At 39.3% G+C, this 21,888-nt stretch overlaps 1 protein-coding gene across 1 annotated transcript; it reads right to left on the bottom strand.

Moving 5' to 3' along the window:
* Nucleotides 1–2,663: 2,663 nt before the first annotated feature.
* Nucleotides 2,664–21,850, bottom strand: LOC132875107 (cytochrome b-245 heavy chain). The gene is made up of 13 exons (XM_060911729.1): nt 21,707–21,850; nt 21,445–21,537; nt 19,076–19,186; nt 18,908–18,992; nt 18,646–18,794; nt 15,921–16,102; nt 14,365–14,494; nt 9,670–9,762; nt 9,063–9,316; nt 7,239–7,401; nt 6,274–6,420; nt 5,908–6,032; nt 2,664–4,400 (listed from the first exon to the last, which is right to left on the bottom strand). Exons 1-13 carry the CDS (start codon nt 21,749–21,751, stop codon nt 4,283–4,285), a joined length of 1,695 nt encoding a protein of 564 aa, XP_060767712.1. The 5' UTR covers nt 21,752–21,850; the 3' UTR covers nt 2,664–4,282.
* Nucleotides 21,851–21,888: the final 38 nt, after the last annotated feature.

Here is a 21,888-nt window from a genome sequence, read left to right as displayed (position 1 = left end):
CCAGATATACATTTTAATGTTGCACAGAGTTTTCACACTAACCTGGTATAAAATGTTCTCCACACACACAGGAATGTTTTATCACCCAGTCTTCCTGTTTAACTGCAGCTCACCATTTCTGTCATCTTTCTGGGTTTGCCAGGAAGCGGTGAACCAGGCTTATCTACATGTCTGTTATTACATCCAAAAGCGTTACAGGTCTCTGGCATTGTTCTTTTAGATGTAACTTCTACAAGTTTATCTGTAGATGTAATGCAGCAGATAACTGAATATTTCAGGAGAATAATTCAAATGGTGATACAAGCACCAAAATTGGCTCAAATATTCCATGGGCATTACTCTTTTGAAAAATCCCACGGGCCACTCAAAATTCAAGATGCCTGCCAGTTTTCAAGATGGACACCATTTCCGGTATGATAAAATTATATTTAGCAATAGAATTGCACAGACATGTTCGATTTGAATGATTCTGACATCAAATCATACATTTCTGACTATGCAGAAACCAAATTTGGACCTCTAGAAACAGAAGTTTCCTTCTACTAGATTTCATATATTGTCATAATAATCTACTAACTGACAGCTCTAACATGCATGCATGAATCTGCTCTATTTTTGGGGTGTATGGGCATAATAGTAGAGGTAGTACTTTTGCTTCAGAAGTCAGCCACATCCCCTGGATGGACTCCTAGCACTAATCCTCACTACTTACCCAACTCTCACCTATGGCTCCAAGAAGTTGTTTGTGCACAGCAACGGCCACACCCTGGTACCCCATGTTGGCTCATGGGCGAAACTAGGTGAGGGTAGCACACAGAGAGTTTCTGTGTATGATGGATTATGTTAGACTCTAAAACCTTATGTGCATGAAGTCAGCTCATCCATGACTAGTAGATGTGGACCTCACAAGAAAGATGAGAACTGGAAAATGGATGCAACCACCGAGAGGAGTCAGAACACCAAAACAACAGAGTGGATGTCAAGGCACAACCAGGACACAGTGGTGACATCATTGCTGTGAAACTCAGCATGGGGTTCAGTGTCGGCTAACTAATAATTGCGCACCACAGTAGTTGTAGTGTAGTTGTAGTTTGGTGTCCCAAATGCTATCCAATAAGCCCTGCATAATATAGCTAGTATATTAGTTAGATGTAGTTAGATAGCCGCACCTGGATGGACAGGATGTGCCAGCATGGGAGAGCCGAGCCAAGGGTAACGGGGCTTCAGTTGCCTGGATGGTGTACAAATCGCACTGGACTTAAATGGCACTGGATGAACGATCGTGCTAGGTGTAGGCCATTTGTATGTCTGAACCTTATCATACTGTGTTAAAGAAGGTAAAAGGATAATCCCTTGGCCTTTCAACATTGACAGTCCAACAAAATGGCAAGTTCAGATCCAGTGCAATCTAAATGGAAAACAGAGTGGAGCAAATGTTGCCTTTGCCAAGAAGAGAAGAATGAAGATCTCAAATCGCCACCAACACATTATCCACGTGAACAAGATGGCCCAGTGAATGGAATTCTATGGTAAAATATACCATTTTGTACCAAAAGGGCGGCCATCTTGAAAAATAGCGGTCATTTTGTAATTTTGATTGGCCCGTGGGATTTTTTTAATATATGGCCCCTGAAGGATATTTGTACAAATTTTGGTGCTTGTATCACCATTTGAAATATTTTCTCACTTATCTGCTCCACTAATGTACTGAATTGGGCTTATGATCACTCGTGTACACTTGTGCTGGTCGTTGTCCAACACAAAGCTTGGCTGGAGAAACAAATCCGTAGTTATGATGACATCACTTGAAAGGCCCCTATAACTCCATACTCGCTACTGGGGAGTTGAGCCCATGTATTCTAAGAACCTGTTTACACGTAGCCAGGTATCTATAAAAACTGATATTTATTTATGCGGTTGCACCCATCATTTACACGTAAACGGAGGTTTCAGTCACTGGAAATGGCTGCTTTCGAAAACTCCGGGCAAAGTGGACATTTGTGAAAACTCCGTTTTCATGCCTGCGTGTAAATAGTGGAAAACTGAGTTATGTAAAACTGTGTTATGGGGAAAACAGAGTTTTAGCATTGTAATCTGACGGTCCCTCCTCCTTGGCTTTCAGATCTCTGATTGGCTCTCTATTTGTTTGACATGTTTTTGAAAGCCTTCCCTGGCTGTTTTTGAGCATTGTGTAAACGGAATTATTTTCTAGTACGGGGAGGAGAAGATACCCGTTTTCATAAATACCCGCGCTACGTGTAAACGAAGTATAAGGCTAAGATAGCTCAGTGCTAGCAAGAATTATTTCATTATCTGTCCAGAAAAATGATATAATCTAATCTTGCTCTATCTTGCAGTTGCACTCACTAGGCAGGCTTTCCTTTTCTTTCCTGCTGGCTTTTAGCTCGCAGGACAGTGGAGTCTGCCATGTTTCCCCACACTGACTTGTTTTGGTTAAAAGTAGGTTAAAGATGCCCCACGGTCTTTTCTTCGTCAATTTTTGGAATTGTAAAATGTGAGACACATTTTATCTCAGCAAAACAGTGACACATAGGACACGGTGTGTGCAGCATCGCAACATCTCGAAACTCCAACAGCTGTAGACATAAAACATTTTATCTAGAATTCAACTTTGCAGTCAGAACCTTTAAGAATAAAGATGATTTGTGTCCTTCAGTATTTTATTATGTTTGTGAGAATGTTATGCATTTTCTATCTAACAGCATGGTTTAAAGAAAACAAAGAAGACCTTGGTTGAACTTTTTTAAGCTTTGTCCACATGAAGTTAATTTCTCATTGCTGCAGAGGTGCTTCCTTGTTAGCACAACTCAATAGGAAAGAGGAACTCAGATTTTGAAAGTTCATTAATCTTGTGAATACTGGATGGTTATTTCTAAAAACACTTCTGCAATTAAATCTTGTGATTTCACAATGTTTGAAGAAAAAAATATATGGAATGAAAACTTTTGAATATTATATGATGCAGTGTAATAGTGGCAATGTTTTTTTGCCCCAAAGTCATAGAATTAAGTTAAACTAGCCTGTCTCATTGCACATCTTCTTGCAGAAAGTCTTGAAGGTGTTGTTACATCTAGACAAATCGATTGTATCTAATGTAAAACAGAAAGAAAGCAAGCCTACTAAGTTACTTAAGCAGCGTGAAAAGAGAAAACAAAGTGTGATAAGCAATTAAGGATTTGATAGGCAACATACATCAGTGCAAAACAACAATCTCTGAGTCATTTATATCAGCATTACAGCTTTTCATATCTCTTACTGTAGCAAAAGCATCAAGCTCAACACCTTCACATAAAGGACTATAGCATCATCGCATGGTACCATTGCCTCATCCTTTAGACTGTAGTTGTGCTCTGTTTTTTTTTTAAATAACTTTTAAAACAAATTCAGTGTATCTGTAGCATGTGTGATTACCACCAGTAGTAATTTCAACACACTTTCCTGCACAGAAGAATGAAAACAACAACAACAAAAAAAGATTGACTCAAAACTCACATCTGATGGCAGACGCTGGGACACTCAATAAACATTTTATTTTATTATTTTTTAAAACGATCATTTCTCAGTAAGCAACTTTTAACATAAAGTCTTCAGGATGAAGAGTTGAACTCTTGTTAACACAAAACGCTACGTTTTTTTTGTCAATCAATGGAGAGAAAAAAGAGGGTCATGAAGAAACAGCAGTTTGTTATAAAGTAAGTGACAACAGGAGCTAAATTGTTCTACAACAGCAACTGTCACTATATATAAATTGTTATTAAAACGTCTGATGTGTCACTCTTTCTTAAATAAAAAAAAAATTGTGTTTCTAAATGTTTAGTTTGAGAAAAATAATCAATTTCATCGTGGTTGAAGTAAATCTGCTTTGCGTCGTGCCACATCACACCACCCTGTTGATGACTGTGGTGGTTACACCATGTCACGTTTTATTCCTTCCTCAGATGGAAGTACTGTTTCAGAGGAGGGACTTTGTAGCTATGTGTTGTCATTTAAAGATAATAGTAAATGTGCTGTTTTCTACCTTCTGTCAAAATATTCTGAAGCGTATTACTTAAGAATTACTTATCACTCCAGTGTTGGAATCCTGGATTTATATCATCTCATTATATCAGTGAAGTTCAGTAGCTACCTGTAAATTTCCATTATGTTTCAAGAAAACTTATTTTTTTACATAAGTCTTCTGTGGTAATCACACATACACTACAAATTAGCTGAGTAGAGATTTGATCATTTTAGTTGTCTGCCTGTCTATCCATGGCCAAAATTAGAAGTTTTCCTTGTTGAAAATGAACTCCGCTCCAGCCTGCGACTGGCTGATGCACTGCTTTTCTAAGGCTTTTGCTAGAGGAGTCGGTCCACAGAGAAACACCCCGACTTTAGACCTGCAGAAAAGAGAGAAAAAAGCGAAAGGAGTGATTTCTTGTCAGTAAATCTGCTAACACAAACTACAAACATGGACACTCAGAACTACAATCCCCAAGAACCACAGCGCCCTCTGTCACCAGAATATTAATTACAGCTGCCATGCATCTCCCTAATTAGCTCTTCCCCTACTTAAGCCACTCTCTCACACTACTCCAGTGTGAAGTATCATTCTGTTTCAGCCATGCCCTCTGCCTGCCTCTCGATTTGCTGACCTTTGCTTGCCTTATTTTGTTTATGCTCTTTGTCTCGCCTATACTACGTTGTTTGCCGATCACCCGATCCTCGCTTGTTTTGGCTTTCCCCACAGTCTGCTTCCCAGCTTTCCTCTGCACATACATCTCTAAGTGCCTGCATTCTGACATTTCTACATGTAAATACAGACAGATATATCTAGTTTCTTACAGTATTGTAGTAATTACAATATTCTCAAGTGCAGGGATATTCAACAAAAATTAAAGAAGTCCCAGTTATATAAAGTAGTTACAGATCCAGGTAAGTGATTAGTTCATGGTGATCAATAAGACACATCAGCATGAAATGTTTTGGTTTCACATGTTAACACTTTTCGCCACAAGTGTTGTAGTACTCGAGACTGGTCTCAAGACCACTTTTTGAAGGTCTCGGGCTTGGCTCAGAATTGACTGCATTTTTACTTGGTCTTGTCTCAGTCTCCGACATCAAGGACTCAGTTTTATTTCAAGACCACAACTGCAGGGATTTCACTAAATTGCCGTTGCATTGTCTGATTAGCTCATTCAGCCACATGAGCTTATGTGATCACGTGTCGTCCATCGTCCGTCCACAATTTACAAAAATTGCTGCACCTCCTACAGGATTGATTGGATTTTGATCAAACTCACATACAATATTCCCCAGGTGGGTGTGCATAAAAGTTGTCAAGATGGTGGCACCACCTGTCATATTTACGATTTTATGGGCATCTTGGCCAGTATAAGCTCCAGTCTCATTGAGGCTATTTTTTTTTATTTGTTCACATCATGACTGTGATTGGATGTAAAATTTCCTGCTTCAAATGCAACCAATAACGTGACTCACGGCAAATTTGAAAAGTTTCTTCCTGTTAATGGCTGTCACCCACACACACTGGGTCTGGTCCTGGTCTTGCCCTGCCTTTTTCTTGGTCTTGACTTGATTGCAACTGCTCAAAGTCTTGGTCTTGTCTCGATACACTCTGGTCTTTGTCATGACTTGGTCTTGGTTTAGGTGGTCTTGACTACAACACTAACACCTGATTGGCTGCAACAAGCAGGACCAGAACCTCCGGTGATTTGATATTAGAAACTACAGGAAGGTTTTGGTTAAATATTGCTCAGTTTTGCTACAGTATTTTTCCAGCCCTCTATTTGATTCGCTGGTACAGCATCAGCTGACCACTGTTTAATCCTGTAGGAAATATTTAATACTACAGTTATCAGTCAGAGACTAATGAAGTCTATCACATACCCTGGGTGATTGGTGGCAATAGTGTTAAACTCGTTGTCCCAGTTGGGTTTTCCGTACAGAGTTTTCTGCTTCAGGCCAGTGATGGGGTCATTTTCTGCTTCATGGTGAACTCGGAAGTGAGCAGCCTTCATAAGGATGATAAAAAGTTAAAAACAACACACTACATTGGGAGACCTGATGAGCCTTTTCTGTTTATACAAAGTGTTCCTATTACATATAAGATGCCACCAAATAGAATCATTCAATCCTGCTGTGCGCCTATGAATATGAGACAGGGTGGATGAACTCTTTGCAAGAATGCATATTTTCTAAGTCCAAGAAAAAAAATCCATTTTATGTGTTCCACTTTGTAGAAGTGTATCTAACCTCTGTCTCCTTCCAGCGTGTGAGGTAAATGTTGTAATTGAGGAAGTCCTTCATGTTTTTTTCACTCATCTGGCGCTCCAGAGACTGAAGCAGGTCTGCAAACCATTCAAACGCCTGTGTCTCAGGACACAGCCAATAGAAGTAGATCTGCCAGGATCAAAAGGTCAGAATTATATAATATAATCACAGGATACAGTATATAGTTCAAGCTAGAAGGCCTTTACATTATTGACAAGGATTTCATACTGAAGGGGTAAAACATTATACAGAGTCATATTTTCCCTGATCTAGCTTCCCTGATTTAATTTTCAATGTAATAAAATTATTGTGCTTTTACTACTTTCAGATCCCTAATGAGCAAGGCTAAGTTGTGTGAATGGCAAAACCCCCTGAGAAAAAACTCCCTGAGAATAAAACTCCCTAGTGGGAAAAACTCTCTGAGATGACATGAAGGAGGAACCTGAGGAGGAACCAACTCAAAGGGGAACTCATCCTCTTCTGAGTGCATCCAGATAGTGGGACTATAAATAATTCCTCTTCTACAACTGTATGCTATAACATTAAACAGGACTGTGTTGAAAGTATTAGCAGAATAAGAGTGAATGACAGTCCTGGGATGAGTGTCTTTATGATTACAGCAGTAGTTCTTAGGTACATATAGACAGAGATTATCTCCTGAAACAAGGGTGAGACTTGGACAAAGTGTTTTTGGGAAGTACCAATCACAAAAGTAAAATGGGACACGTCCATTAGGATTTAGCTCAGATATGTTACATAATTGAAAAACAGAGCAACCATTTCAAACAAATCGCATCCTTTTCACATTTCCAGAACATAAGCAATGAAAATGGAGTATATTCTTATGTCTATCTATACACATTTTCAAGATCAAAGACAGTGCCAAACTGCCATGCTGCTCCACAACTAAGGCAATGTAATTCATTGAAACTGAGGAACCCTCTCACCTTTTTGGTGAACACACTGGTGTTTTGCTGTACAGTTTTGTACCACACAGACTTCAGGATTGACGCAAAGGGAGTTACACCAATTCCTGCACCCACCAGCATGACCACTTCATAGCGAAACACATCTTCACTGGCTGTGCCAAAGGGGCCATCTACTGCCATCCTGCACACACAGACACACTCAGGCTCAGCTGTCTGTCATGCAAAACAAGAATATTAGAATTAATAATAATAATGGCACTTTATCTGGAGCCTATCTGGGGAACATTAAAAGATGGGAAAACTTCCTGGATGGAAAAACCAAAAGATTGCAGGACATCATGCACACACATATGTTCACACACTTCTTTTCAAGGGGCAATTTAGAGCAGTTAATCCACGTAATGCTAGCATGCTTTCGGGAGGTGGGAGGAAACTGGAGAACCCAGAGGAACCCACATGCGCAGGGGAGAACATGAGAAACTCCACACTACTTTTTCTTCTTCATAATAATAATAATAATAATAATAATAATAATCTCATCTCATCTCATCATCTCTAGCCGCTTTATCCTTCTACAGGGTCGCAGGCAAGCTGGAGCCTATCCCAGCTGACTACGGGCGAAAGGCGGGGTACACCCTGGACAAGTCGCCAGGTCATCACAGGGCTGACACATAGACACAGACAACCATTCACACTCACATTCACACCTACGGTCAATTTAGAGTCACCAGTTAACCTAACCTGCATGTCTTTGGACTGTGGGGGAAACCGGAGCACCCGGAGGAAACCCACGCGGACACGGGGAGAACATGCAAACTCCACACAGAAAGGCCCTCGCCGGCCCCGGGGCTCGAACCCAGGACCTTCTTGCTGTGAGGCGACAGCGCTAACCACTACACCACCGTGCCGCCTAATAATAATATTGTTATTATTATTATTATTATTTTTATTACCTCTGCCAACTTTGTTGGAGGACGTTATGTTTTCATTGCTGTTTGTTTGTTTGTTTGTTTGCCTGTTCCCAATATAACTCAAAAAGTAGTGAACAGATTTTGATGAAATTTAGAGAGGAAAGGTGAGCCATGGGACAAATGATTAGCTTTTGATGCAATTCTGAATATTTGGCTTGGAGGTAGGAACTCTACTGTGTGCCCTTCTAGTTGTTGTTATTATTATTATATCTTTGTGAAGGGTTTTTTTGTTTTACTATTTGCGTGTCAAAACATTTCTTAAAAGAGGTAGCAACAAAAGTTTATGATGATGAAATCAACGCTCAGTAACTATCCCCCTCTGCTCACTGAAATAATTGCAAAACTCTGCTTTAATCTGCTCACTTCTTCTTTCCAACAGCACAGTATCACCCTGCTAAAGCCACATCCTCTTTTCACAAGAGCATAGTTTCCCAGTGGCTGTTACTTGCCAACAATAGACTGCTTTAGTGCACACAGAGACATATAAGTACATAATGTTATGAATGTAAAGAAGCTTAATTCAATAATACAAGCTAACAATGAAAGTAAAAACAGGCCAGTCAGGAAAAAAATACTAGCGTTAGCATCTGACTTACTTATATGCTTTCCTTCTTCATTATTAGCTTGTACAAGCTGTCTGAGCTACCATGTGTATGAAATCTTCTCGATAAATAATTTTTCCTTAAAAAATTTAACACCGTTATTCTTCATTTTGGATTCTATTTTCAGATATCTGACTTAATTTCCAGAGTTCAATATTCTTTTATGCTATTCTTTTATTCCCTGAGGCTTTGTGGTACAATTAGAGTGGAATTCAGTTTGTTTTATCCAAAAGTCCCAATGCAAAAGACAGTGAAATATTCATTCTTACCTGGGAAGTTCCCAGGCCTCCTGAACTCCGCTCTTGTCACCACCGCATGCCTTGTACAGGGCCTCTGTCCAGTCTCCAACAATACGGATGTGGATACTGAAGTGGTCTTCTTCAGGGGCAGAAGTCAGGGTGAAAGGATGCCACTCCAGGTGCGAGATGGACGGACACTTCAGGAAGACGTACTGACCTACCTCCATCTTAAAGCCTTTCTTCTTCAACTGCAGCTCCAGAGTTTTTGATGGATGCATCACGACCTGATGGGCAAGAAGCAATGAGTGATATAGTAAGGGCTATGCTCCTAGGACATCTCAAACAAAGTTCTTTATTAGTTAAGCAAGCAAAGAGCTTTGCAAAGTGGCTTCTTTCTCAAAAAATATGGACAACTCCAGAATTTCAGAGCAGTTATGGACTAGATTTATCTTTGCACTGTAAGAGCATGAAGATATGCAACTCAGCGAGTCAGAGAGAAGTAATATAACTCACTGAAAATGATGTATATTTTACCACTTGATGCATTTCCACTTGACTTTCTTTAGCACACATTGCATTAGTACAGTAAAAAGATGTTTTTGTTGTAATTATTGTTCTGAACACCATTTCCACTGACCTTGGTGATAACCACCTTCTGCTTCGAGCGGTAAAGTCGAACGAACCTCTCACACACGTACAGGATCATCGGCCCAATGACCCACTTCCATGTCTGTTAGTAAAGCATTATGCAATATTGGAAATAACATCATGTTCACAGTGAAACAACATTAGCACAATAAATGGATAAATAAAAGGAACAGACTTCAAAAATTTGAAAACAAGTTTCATTTCTACATGTAATACAGTAGAATATAGAACTCAATTATGTCCCAGTGTCAGAAAAATGATTAAAATGGTACACGTCTGTCAGATCAACAGAAGCGGTGGTGCTTAAAGTAGGCATATCAGGTGAAAATTCACATTCAATCCAAATTGCTTGAAACTGCTCTCATGGAATTCAGAATTTAATGCAGAACAACATACTTTTTTACAGAATTATCCGTTCTTGAGCTATTACCAATCAAAGATTGACAAAAACGGCTTAATTTTTAGAAAACTGATGTAGTATAATCTCATTTCATCATCTCTAGCCGCTTTATTCTGTTCTACAGGGTCGCGGGCAAGCTGGAGCCTATCCCAGCTGACCACGGGCGAAAGGCGGGGTACACCCTGGACAAGTCACCAGGTCATCACAGGGCTGACACATAGACACAGACAACCATTCACACTCACGGTCAATTTAGAGTCACCAGTTAACCTAACCTGCATATCTTCGGACTGTGGGGGAAACTGGAACACCCAGAGGAAACGGGGAGAACATGCAAACTCCACACAGAAAGGCCCTCGCCGGCCAGGGGCTTGAACCCAGATCTTCTTGCTGTGAGGCGACAGCACTAACCACTACACCACCGTGCCACCACCGTAATATTATGTAATAGAATAACATGGTCCAAAATGGGCCTCATTAACAAATGAGATCAAATGTTTTTTCTTAATAACTTTTTTTTATTTTTCAAGATATTTACATGGAAATTGGCAGGCACATAGATGGTTGTATAATGAGTACAAAGTTTGAAAAATTAGTAAAAACCAATTATGTAAATTAGCGTTTAATTTGTATTAATTATACTAATTAGATAAAATGTTAAATCAGTACACTCTCTTTTTTAAATCTCCTTATTCAATCTGGGCCTGGTGGAACCATCAAGAAAGATGAAAAGTGGCCCAATGCAAAAGCATACAAACTTCTTCAAAGTTTCACCAAATGGCTTTATTTTTGCAATATAAAGCTGATCTTAACTCTCATTTATGCATCACAAAGAAGGAGAAATCAATGTTAATTATATAACAGTGGTCACCAAACTTTTTTCTCTGGGGGCCACATTGTCGTTCCTGACTGTGATGGGGGGCCGGGGACGGGTCAACTATATAACATAGAATTGTATGACCCAGACAAATATGACCACCAGCAGGCCTCATTACGTAGTAGAGATTACTAGCCTGGCACAGCCATCCCCACTACTATAACCCCACTACTACCGTATATCAACACTTGATTCCTGGCACATATTTGTTTATCTTTACTAGTGGTTTGCAAAAGTAATAATCAAGTCTTCACACTTTGTTTTAAATTGAAATACCACAGATATTCCATTTATTTATTTTCTAATATAAATAACATCAAAGCTGTCAAGGTAAGAAACATCTGGCTAGTTGAGGTGATTGACACTGGCAAAGGTGAGTGGAAAATTATAAATTGTAGGTAGGCCTGTTGATATTATTAATAATATTAATAATAATTGTTTGCAGCACTTAATAAAGGTCAAATAAATAGGCCTATAAAATAAATACATTTTAAAAAACAGTGAAATTATAATAATATGAGCAATAGATCAATAGATCACAGCAGTTGTGCTGTGTCCTGCACGTCATTGCTTTCATCCATGGCCAAAGCAAAAAACTCGAATTCTGACACTTTCTCATTCAGCTGGTCATACACATTGACCCCCAAATCTTCGGTTCCTGCCTGTCACTGCTTGATCGTGAGCATATGACGAAAATTCGGAAAATATGAATAGTTAATTTTATAACTAAATATCAATTTTAATTGATAAAATCAACAAAATACAAGATGCAGACATGGTATTATTTGCCAAAAAGCAATTTTAAAAAAGGCCATGACCACTTTTGGGGATTGCCTCATAGGGTCGGTTCAAGTGGTGGGGGGCAAAGGGGCTGGGGGGCCGGTCAAAGGGGGGTGGCGGGCCGTAGTCGGCCCGCGGGCCGTAGTTTGATGACCCTTGTTATAAAACATGCATAAATAAGCAATCAATGTCATTTACATCTACAATTCTCTATCAAAATAAAAAAAAGTAATAAAAGAATATTTCTAATACCCTCTTTGTGCTCTGTAGGCCTTTGTATTTCTAAATAGGCCCTATTAGTGTTTATGAAATAATATAAATGATTGTTTCAATTAATATTCACAGCTTTCAAGGCTTACCTTGAAAAAGCTGTGTGAGCCACATCCAATAAACAATTCCAATTAATTGAATTGAAATTGACACTCATTTTTCTGACATCCGGTTTTTAAAAATATCATTCCAACCACTAAGAGCTCAGTATTTTTCATCAAAACAACTACAGTTATATTCTAAAATGTTTATTTCCATGAGTCAGTTTGATTTAGAAAAAAAAGTAGGTAAAGCAATGAAAACTCACTTCAAAGTCTCCTGTGAAGCATAACATCAAAACTAGCTGATGGAAAATTTTGCTGAATACTTCATCAGAAACAGTGAGAGCTAATGAACATCCCTATAAAAGTTATCTGATTGATATTCATGAGTAATCCAGTCGGAAACTGATCAGAAGAGAGCCTGACCACTTTCCTGTGACTCAAAAAGCAGTTTCCTGACATCACAAGAGCAGAGAGTATACTCAGTTGTACCGACTTCAACCTGCCGTTACTCCCAAAGTACTAAACAGATCTTAACGATATATATTCTTTGGAAAGCAGAGATTATAAGCTTTTTATTGATATTATTCCCGATAGAAAATATTCAAGAGTGACAGATTTAGAATATCTGTTTAGTCAAGCCTTTTGTTAATGGTGTTTATGAGGTAAAGGTGTAGATCTAGAGGGTCCTCAGACATAGTGTTTTGGTAAACTGGGATGTATGGATGCTGTCAGTCCCCACTCGCTTGCTCACTCGAGTTTGTTGACGGTGTAGTGGCTGGCTGCTTTATGTCCCAGGGTTCCCTCATGCCTTCTGGCTCTCTCCTTTTAGTTATGCTGTCATAGTTAGTTGCCGGAGTCCCTGCTTGTATTCGGTGCAATATGTATACTGCTCCTACTTATTCAGGTGACATTGGGCATACCTAACAACCTGTGTTTTCTTTCCCTCCCCCCCACCCCAAATCTGTCCCTCTGAGTTACATGGAGTCAACAGGAAAGCTTGTGGTGGAGAGGGTGGAGACCTCGACTGGCTATCGTAGCCTGCAGGGAATCGGCCGTCAGACTTTCTGTCGCATGTCCCAGACCCGGTGAAATGTAACTGAATTGTCTTGGCCAGCCCTAAGGGTCCCATCTGCATCTCATCATTGCTGAGGAGTGTGCTCCCATCACCCAATCAAGCATCCAGCCAGAGCAGGTCATGATATATTTTTTACCATATTAACATGCCATTGTTGTGTGTTATGCCTGATGTAAAGACTCTCGTCTCTGCGAGCCTACCACACAGATTTAATACTTGTCATTTTTAGGGCATACCTAACAACATGTGTTTTCTTTCTCTCTCTCTTCCCCCCCCAATCTGTCCCTCTGAGTTACATGTTGGTCCTGGGATTGAGATGCTGGCCTCTTCTGCCCCTCAGACCTGCTTGATCCATCCTGGTGCCCTGTGTCTGGTCGGAGTTTTATCGCACCGCTCCTGTGAAGGACGGCCCCATGAGGACAGTTGAGGGTTATACCTGGAGGATGCTCTGGACTCTTACAGTAATGCTTTTATGGCTGAGGACTACAGTTGTCTTGCTAACTTTAGGACTGCAGTTATCATGAACAGTTTTGCACTCAAGTTTCCATCAATGAAGAGTTATAACATCAATGAAACTGTCCTCATGTTAAAACTGTTAATATTATAGTCAGGCTGTCTGTTGTTGCCCAAATGAGGATGGGTTCCCTTTTGAGTCTGGTTCCTCTCGAGGTTTCTTCCTCATGTCGTCTGAGGGAGTTTTTCCTTGCCACCGTCGCCACAGGCTTACTCATTGGGGATAGATTAGGGATAAATTAGCTCATGTTTTAAGTCATTTAAATTCTGTAAAGCTGCTTTGCGACAATGTTTATTGTTAAAAGCGCTATACAAATAAACTTGACTTGACTTGACTTGACTAGAAACTCAGATGAGCGTCTGCATGCACAGTTTTCACACCACGGCCAGTAAGTATCTGATATGCCTACTTAAAGAGTGCAACAAGACAATCATTCAAAATAAAATATAAATCAAATGTAGGTTTTATAGGAATAAAATGAAGTTTATTGATCAGTCAGGTCAATCACCAAATGTGAATCACCAGATGTGTGGATTTGATTTTCTGAAGTCAAGGTCTGAAGGCAAATGAGCCTGAAACTAGCAGGAACTGAAAATAGCACTGCTGTAGACCTGGTAAGGCAATTTCAGGGAAAATACCCTGCATCTGCTAATGTTTAGAGCTTCAACTAAGCATTAATTGTGACATAGCAATAGGCATGTGAAATAACTGAAAGTTGGTTTACCCCTGGTGGATTTCCTGCAAAGTCTGGTGTAGGGCAGTCAGGGTCCATGCCCCATCTCTCAAACCGTTCACTGCAATTTTTAGGGTCATGACGCTTTAGACTGTCAAAGCTCTGGCCTCGTACAATACGACTGACAAGTGACAGCAACACACACACACACACACACACACACACACACACACACAGAGAGAGAGAGAGAGAGAGAGAGAGAGAGAGAGAGAGAGAGAGAGAGAGAGGAAGCTTAGGTGTTTACCAAATCACTGTGTTGCAAATATCAGTGTGATACAAGTATAAGGTTGCTTCAATCCTTTGTTAGTCAACACACAACTGTGAGAAAACACTTTTAAATGCAGCAAAATCTACAGACTTTAACCTGTTAACCTCCAGGCTTTGTATTCCATTATTTGTATTAACACATATTGTTCAACTAAGTACAGTTAAATGAGTAAGAAGGAAAATAAAGTGTAGTGAGAAGAGTAAGGAATACACATTTGGATCCACTGATTGCTCTCAAGACTTGAAGGGGTAAAAACAATATATTCAGTCCAACTGTAAAATTTTACTCAAACAAAATTAATATTATTTTTATACATAAAAAATGTGTTAAGATTTTCCTAAGATATTCCTTTATTGATCCCCATGAGGGGAACTTCAGGATTGAGAATTTAAGTTAATCTGATTGTTTCACTTTCTCCTAAAATTTGCAAGGTGCAAGGCTTTTTCAAATAAAAATGTACATTTGTATGTACTAGGAATGAGGTTTGGTAGAGTTGGTGTAACATAGATAAATAATAATACAAAATATACAGTATACTGTATATACAAAGTTGTTTATGTTAGTGTGTAAAAAATATGAAGTAAAATATCGTTTTAGTCCCTGATACTGGACTTTAAATCTATAGTTTGAGGGATTTTTAATTATTATAAAAAATTAGGGGGAAACAAGATTGAGTCAGAAGACAACAAATACTCATTAATACCATTATCCTGAACTGCTGTGAGTTGGATTTGGTGAGAAATTATATCATATGTCAGCTCAGATACATCAAAATTCATCACGACCCAACTTTAGGCATGAAAAAAAAGTCTGACTATATGGTGACAGGCAACCAATCAGGAGACAGAATGTCAAATATAATCAGTAAGTGAAAATGAATTCAGGCATGATGAATGTTTACATTGCTTTTATTCTTATTGACATTTATGTTTTTTCGAATTTGCAAATTTACTATCTATTGTTACCCACTTAAGTAACAATACTTTATACACTTTATAACTAGATAATAGCTAACTAGTTACTTTTGGTGTGTTTTTGGATTTTTGTTCTTCAAACTCAGGTTACATCAGCAGCATTATGTGTATTCTATCAAATGATTTGTCTTTTTGGGATCACGAGCGATAGTTTTATTCTCAACACTGTATTTTTTTTTTTTGCTAGCTGAAATTATTGGGTTAGTTTGTGACCTACCACTGGCCTTGAAAATGCACATAGCTTCAGAGAAATTGACTATGTTCACAGAAAGCTGCAATGTTCCAAAGCAATGTCTATCACTCACCCGACCCCATGCACCACCAGTCCAATGAAAAAGATGATAAAAAGGTGATGGGTGAACCAGAACACCTCAAAATAGGACCTGCGAATGACTTCCATGGAGGATGTAATGATGAGGATGAGGGCAAGGGTGATTGCTACACCTGACAGTCCGGCAATCGTGGTAAACATCACGATAGTCTGACTCTGTAGCATGGCAAAGAATGGAAAAAGAAAATATGATTCCCAAAACCAAGATTCAATTGCCTAGTTAAATATTTTATTCATTTTATTGAACTAAAACTCTGTGAAGGTTCAATGCATGTCCAATCTTTCAGCTGACAACATTTTGTATGACATACAGTACATTCTGCATTGTAGGACTTTTGTGTGGGTTTGCTTCCCAGTACAGTATATATTATTTGGGGAAGGTTTTGCTGCAGGTAACTCATTTAAAATGACCCAAACTGCCTGATATTTTGCTTGGTTTATATATATATATATATATATATATATATATATATATATATATATATATATATATATAATGTAATGGATAATTTTAGGGGTTGCCTGAGGTTTTGTAATAAATCAAACATTACTTGGACCAAAGAAGGATTCCATCAGTCTTACTGAAAGTTAGGGTCTCAAATGGTTTCTTAGGAAAGCAGGAGCCTTCAATCTGTTCCTTGCTTTGTGACTGCATAGATGAAAAGCAGAGTGCATGTACACTCACTGAATTTACCAACAGATGGTTAAACAAAGTATCAGTACAGACTGGCTAATTTTAAATGCAGCAGAACCTACCCCAAACATTATACGCAGAGGAGGGACATGAACCTATGCTTCCAGAGTGAAAACCCTGTGCCTTCACCATTACACTATTCTGTTAACATTATGCTACATAAAAGGCATCTTTTTTAAATCTTTTTTTTTCTGTTTAACAAACGGCATTAGAAACGTGACGAATTGTGGCAACCTGACATAACATTGTTTTGCATGCACACACACACGCGCACACACACGCACACACACAAATATGCATGCAAGTGGTGAAAAATACACATTCAATCAGTGAAGTATAATGAATAAATATAATGCTATTTCACAAACACACACATACACACACACATATATGTGTGTGTGTGTGTGTGTGTGTAACCAGGAAAAGTAGCTTGAGTAGCTGCCTCCTTCCTCTTTGAATATCTCCAACACAATTTCAAGTTATTGAACATGAAAACTCACTGAGAAGACAAATCACCAAAAGTTTTATAGAAATGTTTGCATTTTATCCATACAGCATAGAAAATGATCTAACCTTAATGTGAGTTCAAATTCCTGAGCTGCACAAACTCAATATCTCTGCACCCCTTGAGGTCAATATAAAGCTACAAGTCCAACATTAGCTTTTTGACAGGATATGATTCGTTACTCTTGAGATCTTTGTAACATATAATCACAGTATAAACAACAGAGCATGACTGAGTGTGTGCATATATATCATCTCATTATCTCTAACCGCTTTATCCTGTTCTACAGGGTCACAGGCAACCTGGAGCCTATCCCAGCTGACTTCCTGGACAAGTCGCCAGGTCATCACAGGGCTGACACATAGGCCAAGTTTACATTAGACCGTATCTGTCTCGTTTTCTTCGCGGATGCACTGTCCGTTTACATTAAAATGCCTGGAAACGCTGGGAAACGGGAATCCGCCAGGGTCCACGTATTCAATCCAGATCGTGTCTGGTCCGGTGCTGTGTAAACATTGAGAATACGCGGATACGCAGATACGCTGTGCTGAGCTCTAGCTGGCGTCGTCATTGGACAACGTCACTGTGACATCCACCTTCCTGATTCACTGGCGTTGGTCATGTGACACGACTGCTGAAAAACGGCGCGGACTTCTGCCTTGTATCACCTTTCATTAAAGAGTATAAAAGTATGAAAATACTGCAAATACTGATGCAAATACTGCCCATTGTGTAGTTATGATTGTCTTTAGGCTTGCCATCCTTCCATTTGCAAGTGGTAAGTGATATGCACTGAGATCACACACACAGCGGCTCAGTCCCGAATCACTGCTCGTGCGCTATACTCGCGCGCTCTGTGAGCTGCGCAGGGCCGGAGTGCGCACCCTCCAGAGGGCACTCGCTGTTCAGGGCGGAGTGATTTGGAGCGCAGGATGCCTACGGAGCCGAGCGTATCCGTGTATTGGTGTTGCTGTGTGCACGCGAATCGTGTATTGGTGTTGCTGTGTGCACGCTAATCGTTTTAAAAACGTTAATCTGATGATCCGCTGATACGGTCTAATGTAAACCCCACCATAGACACAGACAACCATTCACACTTACTGTCAATTTAGAGACACCAATTAACCTACATGTCTTTGGACTGTGGGGGAAACTGGAGCACCCAGAGGAAACCCACACGGACACGGGGAGAACATGCAACTCCGGACAGAAAGGCCCTTGCCGGCCACGGGGCTCGAACCTGGACCCTCTTGCTGTGAGGCGACAGCGCTAACCATTACACCACCGTGCCGCCTAAGTAAGTAAGTAAAGAGGTTCCCTCAGCCTTTCCTTCATCATTGTGGCCAGTTCTAAGGGCAGTTTCGCTGACCCCAAAGAGGAAGTTTCACCCACAGTGTGACCATGTGAAGAGTTACTGAATCACACTCATGTAATCAACCCCGATTTCCAAACACTTAGAATGTGTCAATATATCACAAGATATGTGTGTGTTATACTGACCGTTTCTCTGGATCGGATAGGGTTGAGGTAAGACTCGTTGGGCTTGTTGCCAATCAGAGACAGAATGTGAGGCAGTGAGCTGTTGTTGTCCTCCCACTGAGCAGACTCAAAACGCTCAAAATTAAACAGATGAGCGATGGTGTGCACAGCTGACAGAAACATGAGAGAGACGGTCAAAGAGCTGACAATTCTTTAAGACAGCAGTACTTGTTTTACCTCTGATGTGGTATATAAGCAGATTTCAATCCAAAAGGTACCGTACCTGTGTGGAAAGCAATCATGTAGGCTACCAGTTTGTGAAAAGTGATATTTCTGTCTAGTTGACGAGCAGCTGTACGGCTACAACACTATCCAAACATCCAAACACACAGTGTTACAGTTAATACTGTTAATGAATTCATTGTGATTGCATATCAGTCATGAGGCTGACCTGTATGGAGCCTCGGAGGAAGGACAGAAGGTTGCGGCAGACAGGCAGGAGGACCAACATGCAGTTAAAATTCAGACACGCAGCTGGAGCTCTCGCCCAGGGCAGCGCATGCTACAGAGACACAAATGGGAAATGAAAATGAGAAAGTTGTCAAATTCAGTTCATATAAACATAGACACAGCAAATGAGATAGAGAAATGATACATTTTGCGATATCTACTTTAAGCTCTAGCACTTGCTTCACTGCATGCTCAGTGTTCTGTTATGCTTGAAAAAAGCAGAATTGATGCCATTTGTATGTCTTACAACAATGCAGAATATTATGAACTCAAAAGCAGAGTAATATTGGGATGCATTCTGGGATGTCTGGCAAATCAGATTTCCTGAAGAACTATCATATTATATTTAATTTTTTTTATTGTTGATGTTGATGCTGAGCCAGATGTAGTTTTACAGTTTTGCAAGCGATGAGCTATCATATAATTATAGTGGAACGAAGCTCCATACTTAAGAGAATATAGTAATGCATTGACCTGATCTTTGATGGCTTTTGCGCCCGTATGACATCCGTACATCTGTACATACGAACAACATATGTGTAGCACCACAGGGAACCTGATCGTAAGTGCAAGGCAACATGTCTCATAAACACTTTTTTAAAATAATTTTTTATAGCAAGCAATGTATCTTTTTTCTATTTAATGTATTGTATGTTTTTTACCTGAACAATTCTGCACACTCATGTAAACATAATTATTGTATAGTTCAATAGCAATTATGAGCATCTTTCCTTAGTTTTAGATAATCGATATTGATTAGTTCTTACGTCTGAGAATATCTGATCGTAACTTTGACATGTAGTGTCAAAGAAAGGAATAAATATGTATTTGTAACTGCAATATGCATCTCATTACTGGTATCACTGTCACAAGACAATGCAGCAATTTATTGACACGAAATACACGACACTACACAATTCGATAGTTCATATGCTATAATATTATTATTCTATTCAGGTTGGGTGGCACAGTGGTGTAGTGGTTAGCACTATCGCCTCACAGCAAGAAGATTCTGGGTTTAAGCCCAGCGGCCGACGGGGGCCTTTCTGTGTGGAGTTTGCGTGTTCTCCCTGTGTCTGGGTGCTCTGGTTTTACCTGGCTACTCTAATTTGTCCATAGGTGTGAATGTGTGTGTGAATGGTTGAGAGGAGAAAACCTCTATAATAATCCAATAGAAGGCAACAGGAACCCACTACTGTAATTCTTCCCTAGAAACTTTAATGGCTGAAGCTGTCAGAGCAGACCTGCCATCAGGCAGAACACTAAAGAAGATTCAGGTTGATTTTGTGCCCTTGCAAATATTTTGCTTATTCGCTCATCAAGAGCGCTGCTTTTAGGTAGTGCCTAAATATCTATATTATAGGCTATAATAGTGGCTGAATTTGTAATTAGAGTGTACTTCCGTCAGCAGGGTCCAAAGATTTGAGCTACTTATTACTAAAGTGTTTTTTTTAATTGTCTATTTGTTACGTTTTAGAGGTTTTGCATACATTGGATTAATAATATTAGGATTCTACAATCTAGATGTAGAATTCACTGTAAAGTAACAATGAAGTATTGTAGTAAAAGCATTGTATTTTTTTCTTGAACAGAGAAATTACAGAACATTGCAATAATAATAAAAAAGATTTATTTTTGCAGTGCTAGCACTACAATAACTATGCATTTATGTAATATACAGTACTGTGCAAAAGACTTAGGTACCCTTTTTTTAATACAAACTTTGTTATAGATTTCTATTTTATGACTTCTACATTGAGTCAGTACAAAAACATTCTAGAGTTCCAAACATTCATTTGCCATCACAAAATTAAATGCTACAGAGAAAAAAAAAAAGTTTGTATCTGAGCAGCATATTCCATAAGAGCACACTTTTCAGATTAAAAAAAGGAAACATAATGAAGGCTGCTGGGTTTTGCTGCAAAATTAAGAAGCAAGTGTGACAGTCAAAGTGTCCAGAAGAACTGTGGCTGGTTGTGCAAGATGCTCAGTAAAACCAACAGCTCATTTCCTTATAAAACTGCACTCACTGTATCAGAGACTAAAGCAAAGGGTCATCTCACACCAAATATTGACTTTGTTTCATTTATTATGGCTTGCTGCTGTTTACAGTATTTTTTTATATCGAAACATTTCATTTCATTTCATTATTTTTAAGTTGTTTTTTGTCTACAGCATTTCTTTACACGTGCCTAAGACTTTGCACATTACTGTACATGTATGTGCACATCGTACAGCATACTGTCAATTCATGAAATTAGGCATCCCTTACTTAGTGAGTGAATACTGTACTGTAATATTCAGTCTTACCCCCAGGATGACCCTGCTGTAGTAGAAACGGTCGATCAGAAATGCCATGTAGAAATGGACAAAGAGAAAGGCATTGATTCCAAGCCATACCAGCTACAGAGAAAACAGCAAGTTATAACACATTTAAAACTCCGAGAGTTCAGTAAAACAGAAATGGAATATTTTAATATCAATACTGTAAAGTAGAATAATAACTGTATAATAAGTTTATAAATAACTGTAAAGCCTTAACAGGAATCATATACAGAAACAAAAGACTCACAATAACAACGACGGATAGCCCTTCATTTGCTGCAAAGTTGCCCATGCTGAAAGGACAAATGAGTCTGTGTGTGCGTGTGTGTATGTGAGTGTAAAAGTGGTAGAGTGAGGTACAGAAGTGTTCATTTGGTGTTGAAGGCAGAGAGTCATAGAGGAAGTTGAGTAGGCGTGACAGAATCAGAT

Source organism: Neoarius graeffei, chromosome 27 (assembly GCF_027579695.1).
Source record: "Neoarius graeffei isolate fNeoGra1 chromosome 27, fNeoGra1.pri, whole genome shotgun sequence".
Taxonomy (NCBI): domain Eukaryota; kingdom Metazoa; phylum Chordata; class Actinopteri; order Siluriformes; family Ariidae; genus Neoarius; species Neoarius graeffei.
Note: the sequence above shows the minus strand (reverse complement) of the source record. Positions and strands in the feature narration are given on the sequence as shown.

What these genes read in the sequence shown, in the direction of transcription:
- LOC132875107 (XM_060911729.1), bottom strand. Translation starts at nt 21,751, where the DNA reads ATGGGCAACTTTGCAGCAAATGAAGGGCTATCCGTCGTTGTTATT. An exon ending in ACAGCAGGGTCATCCTGGGG is followed by an intron (nt 19,187 to 21,444) that starts GTAAGACTGAAT and finishes GTGTCTCTGTAG; the next exon opens with CATGCGCTGCCCTGGGCGAG. An exon ending in CATGATTGCTTTCCACACAG is followed by an intron (nt 18,795 to 18,907) that starts GTACGGTACCTT and finishes TGTTTCTGTCAG; the next exon opens with CTGTGCACACCATCGCTCAT.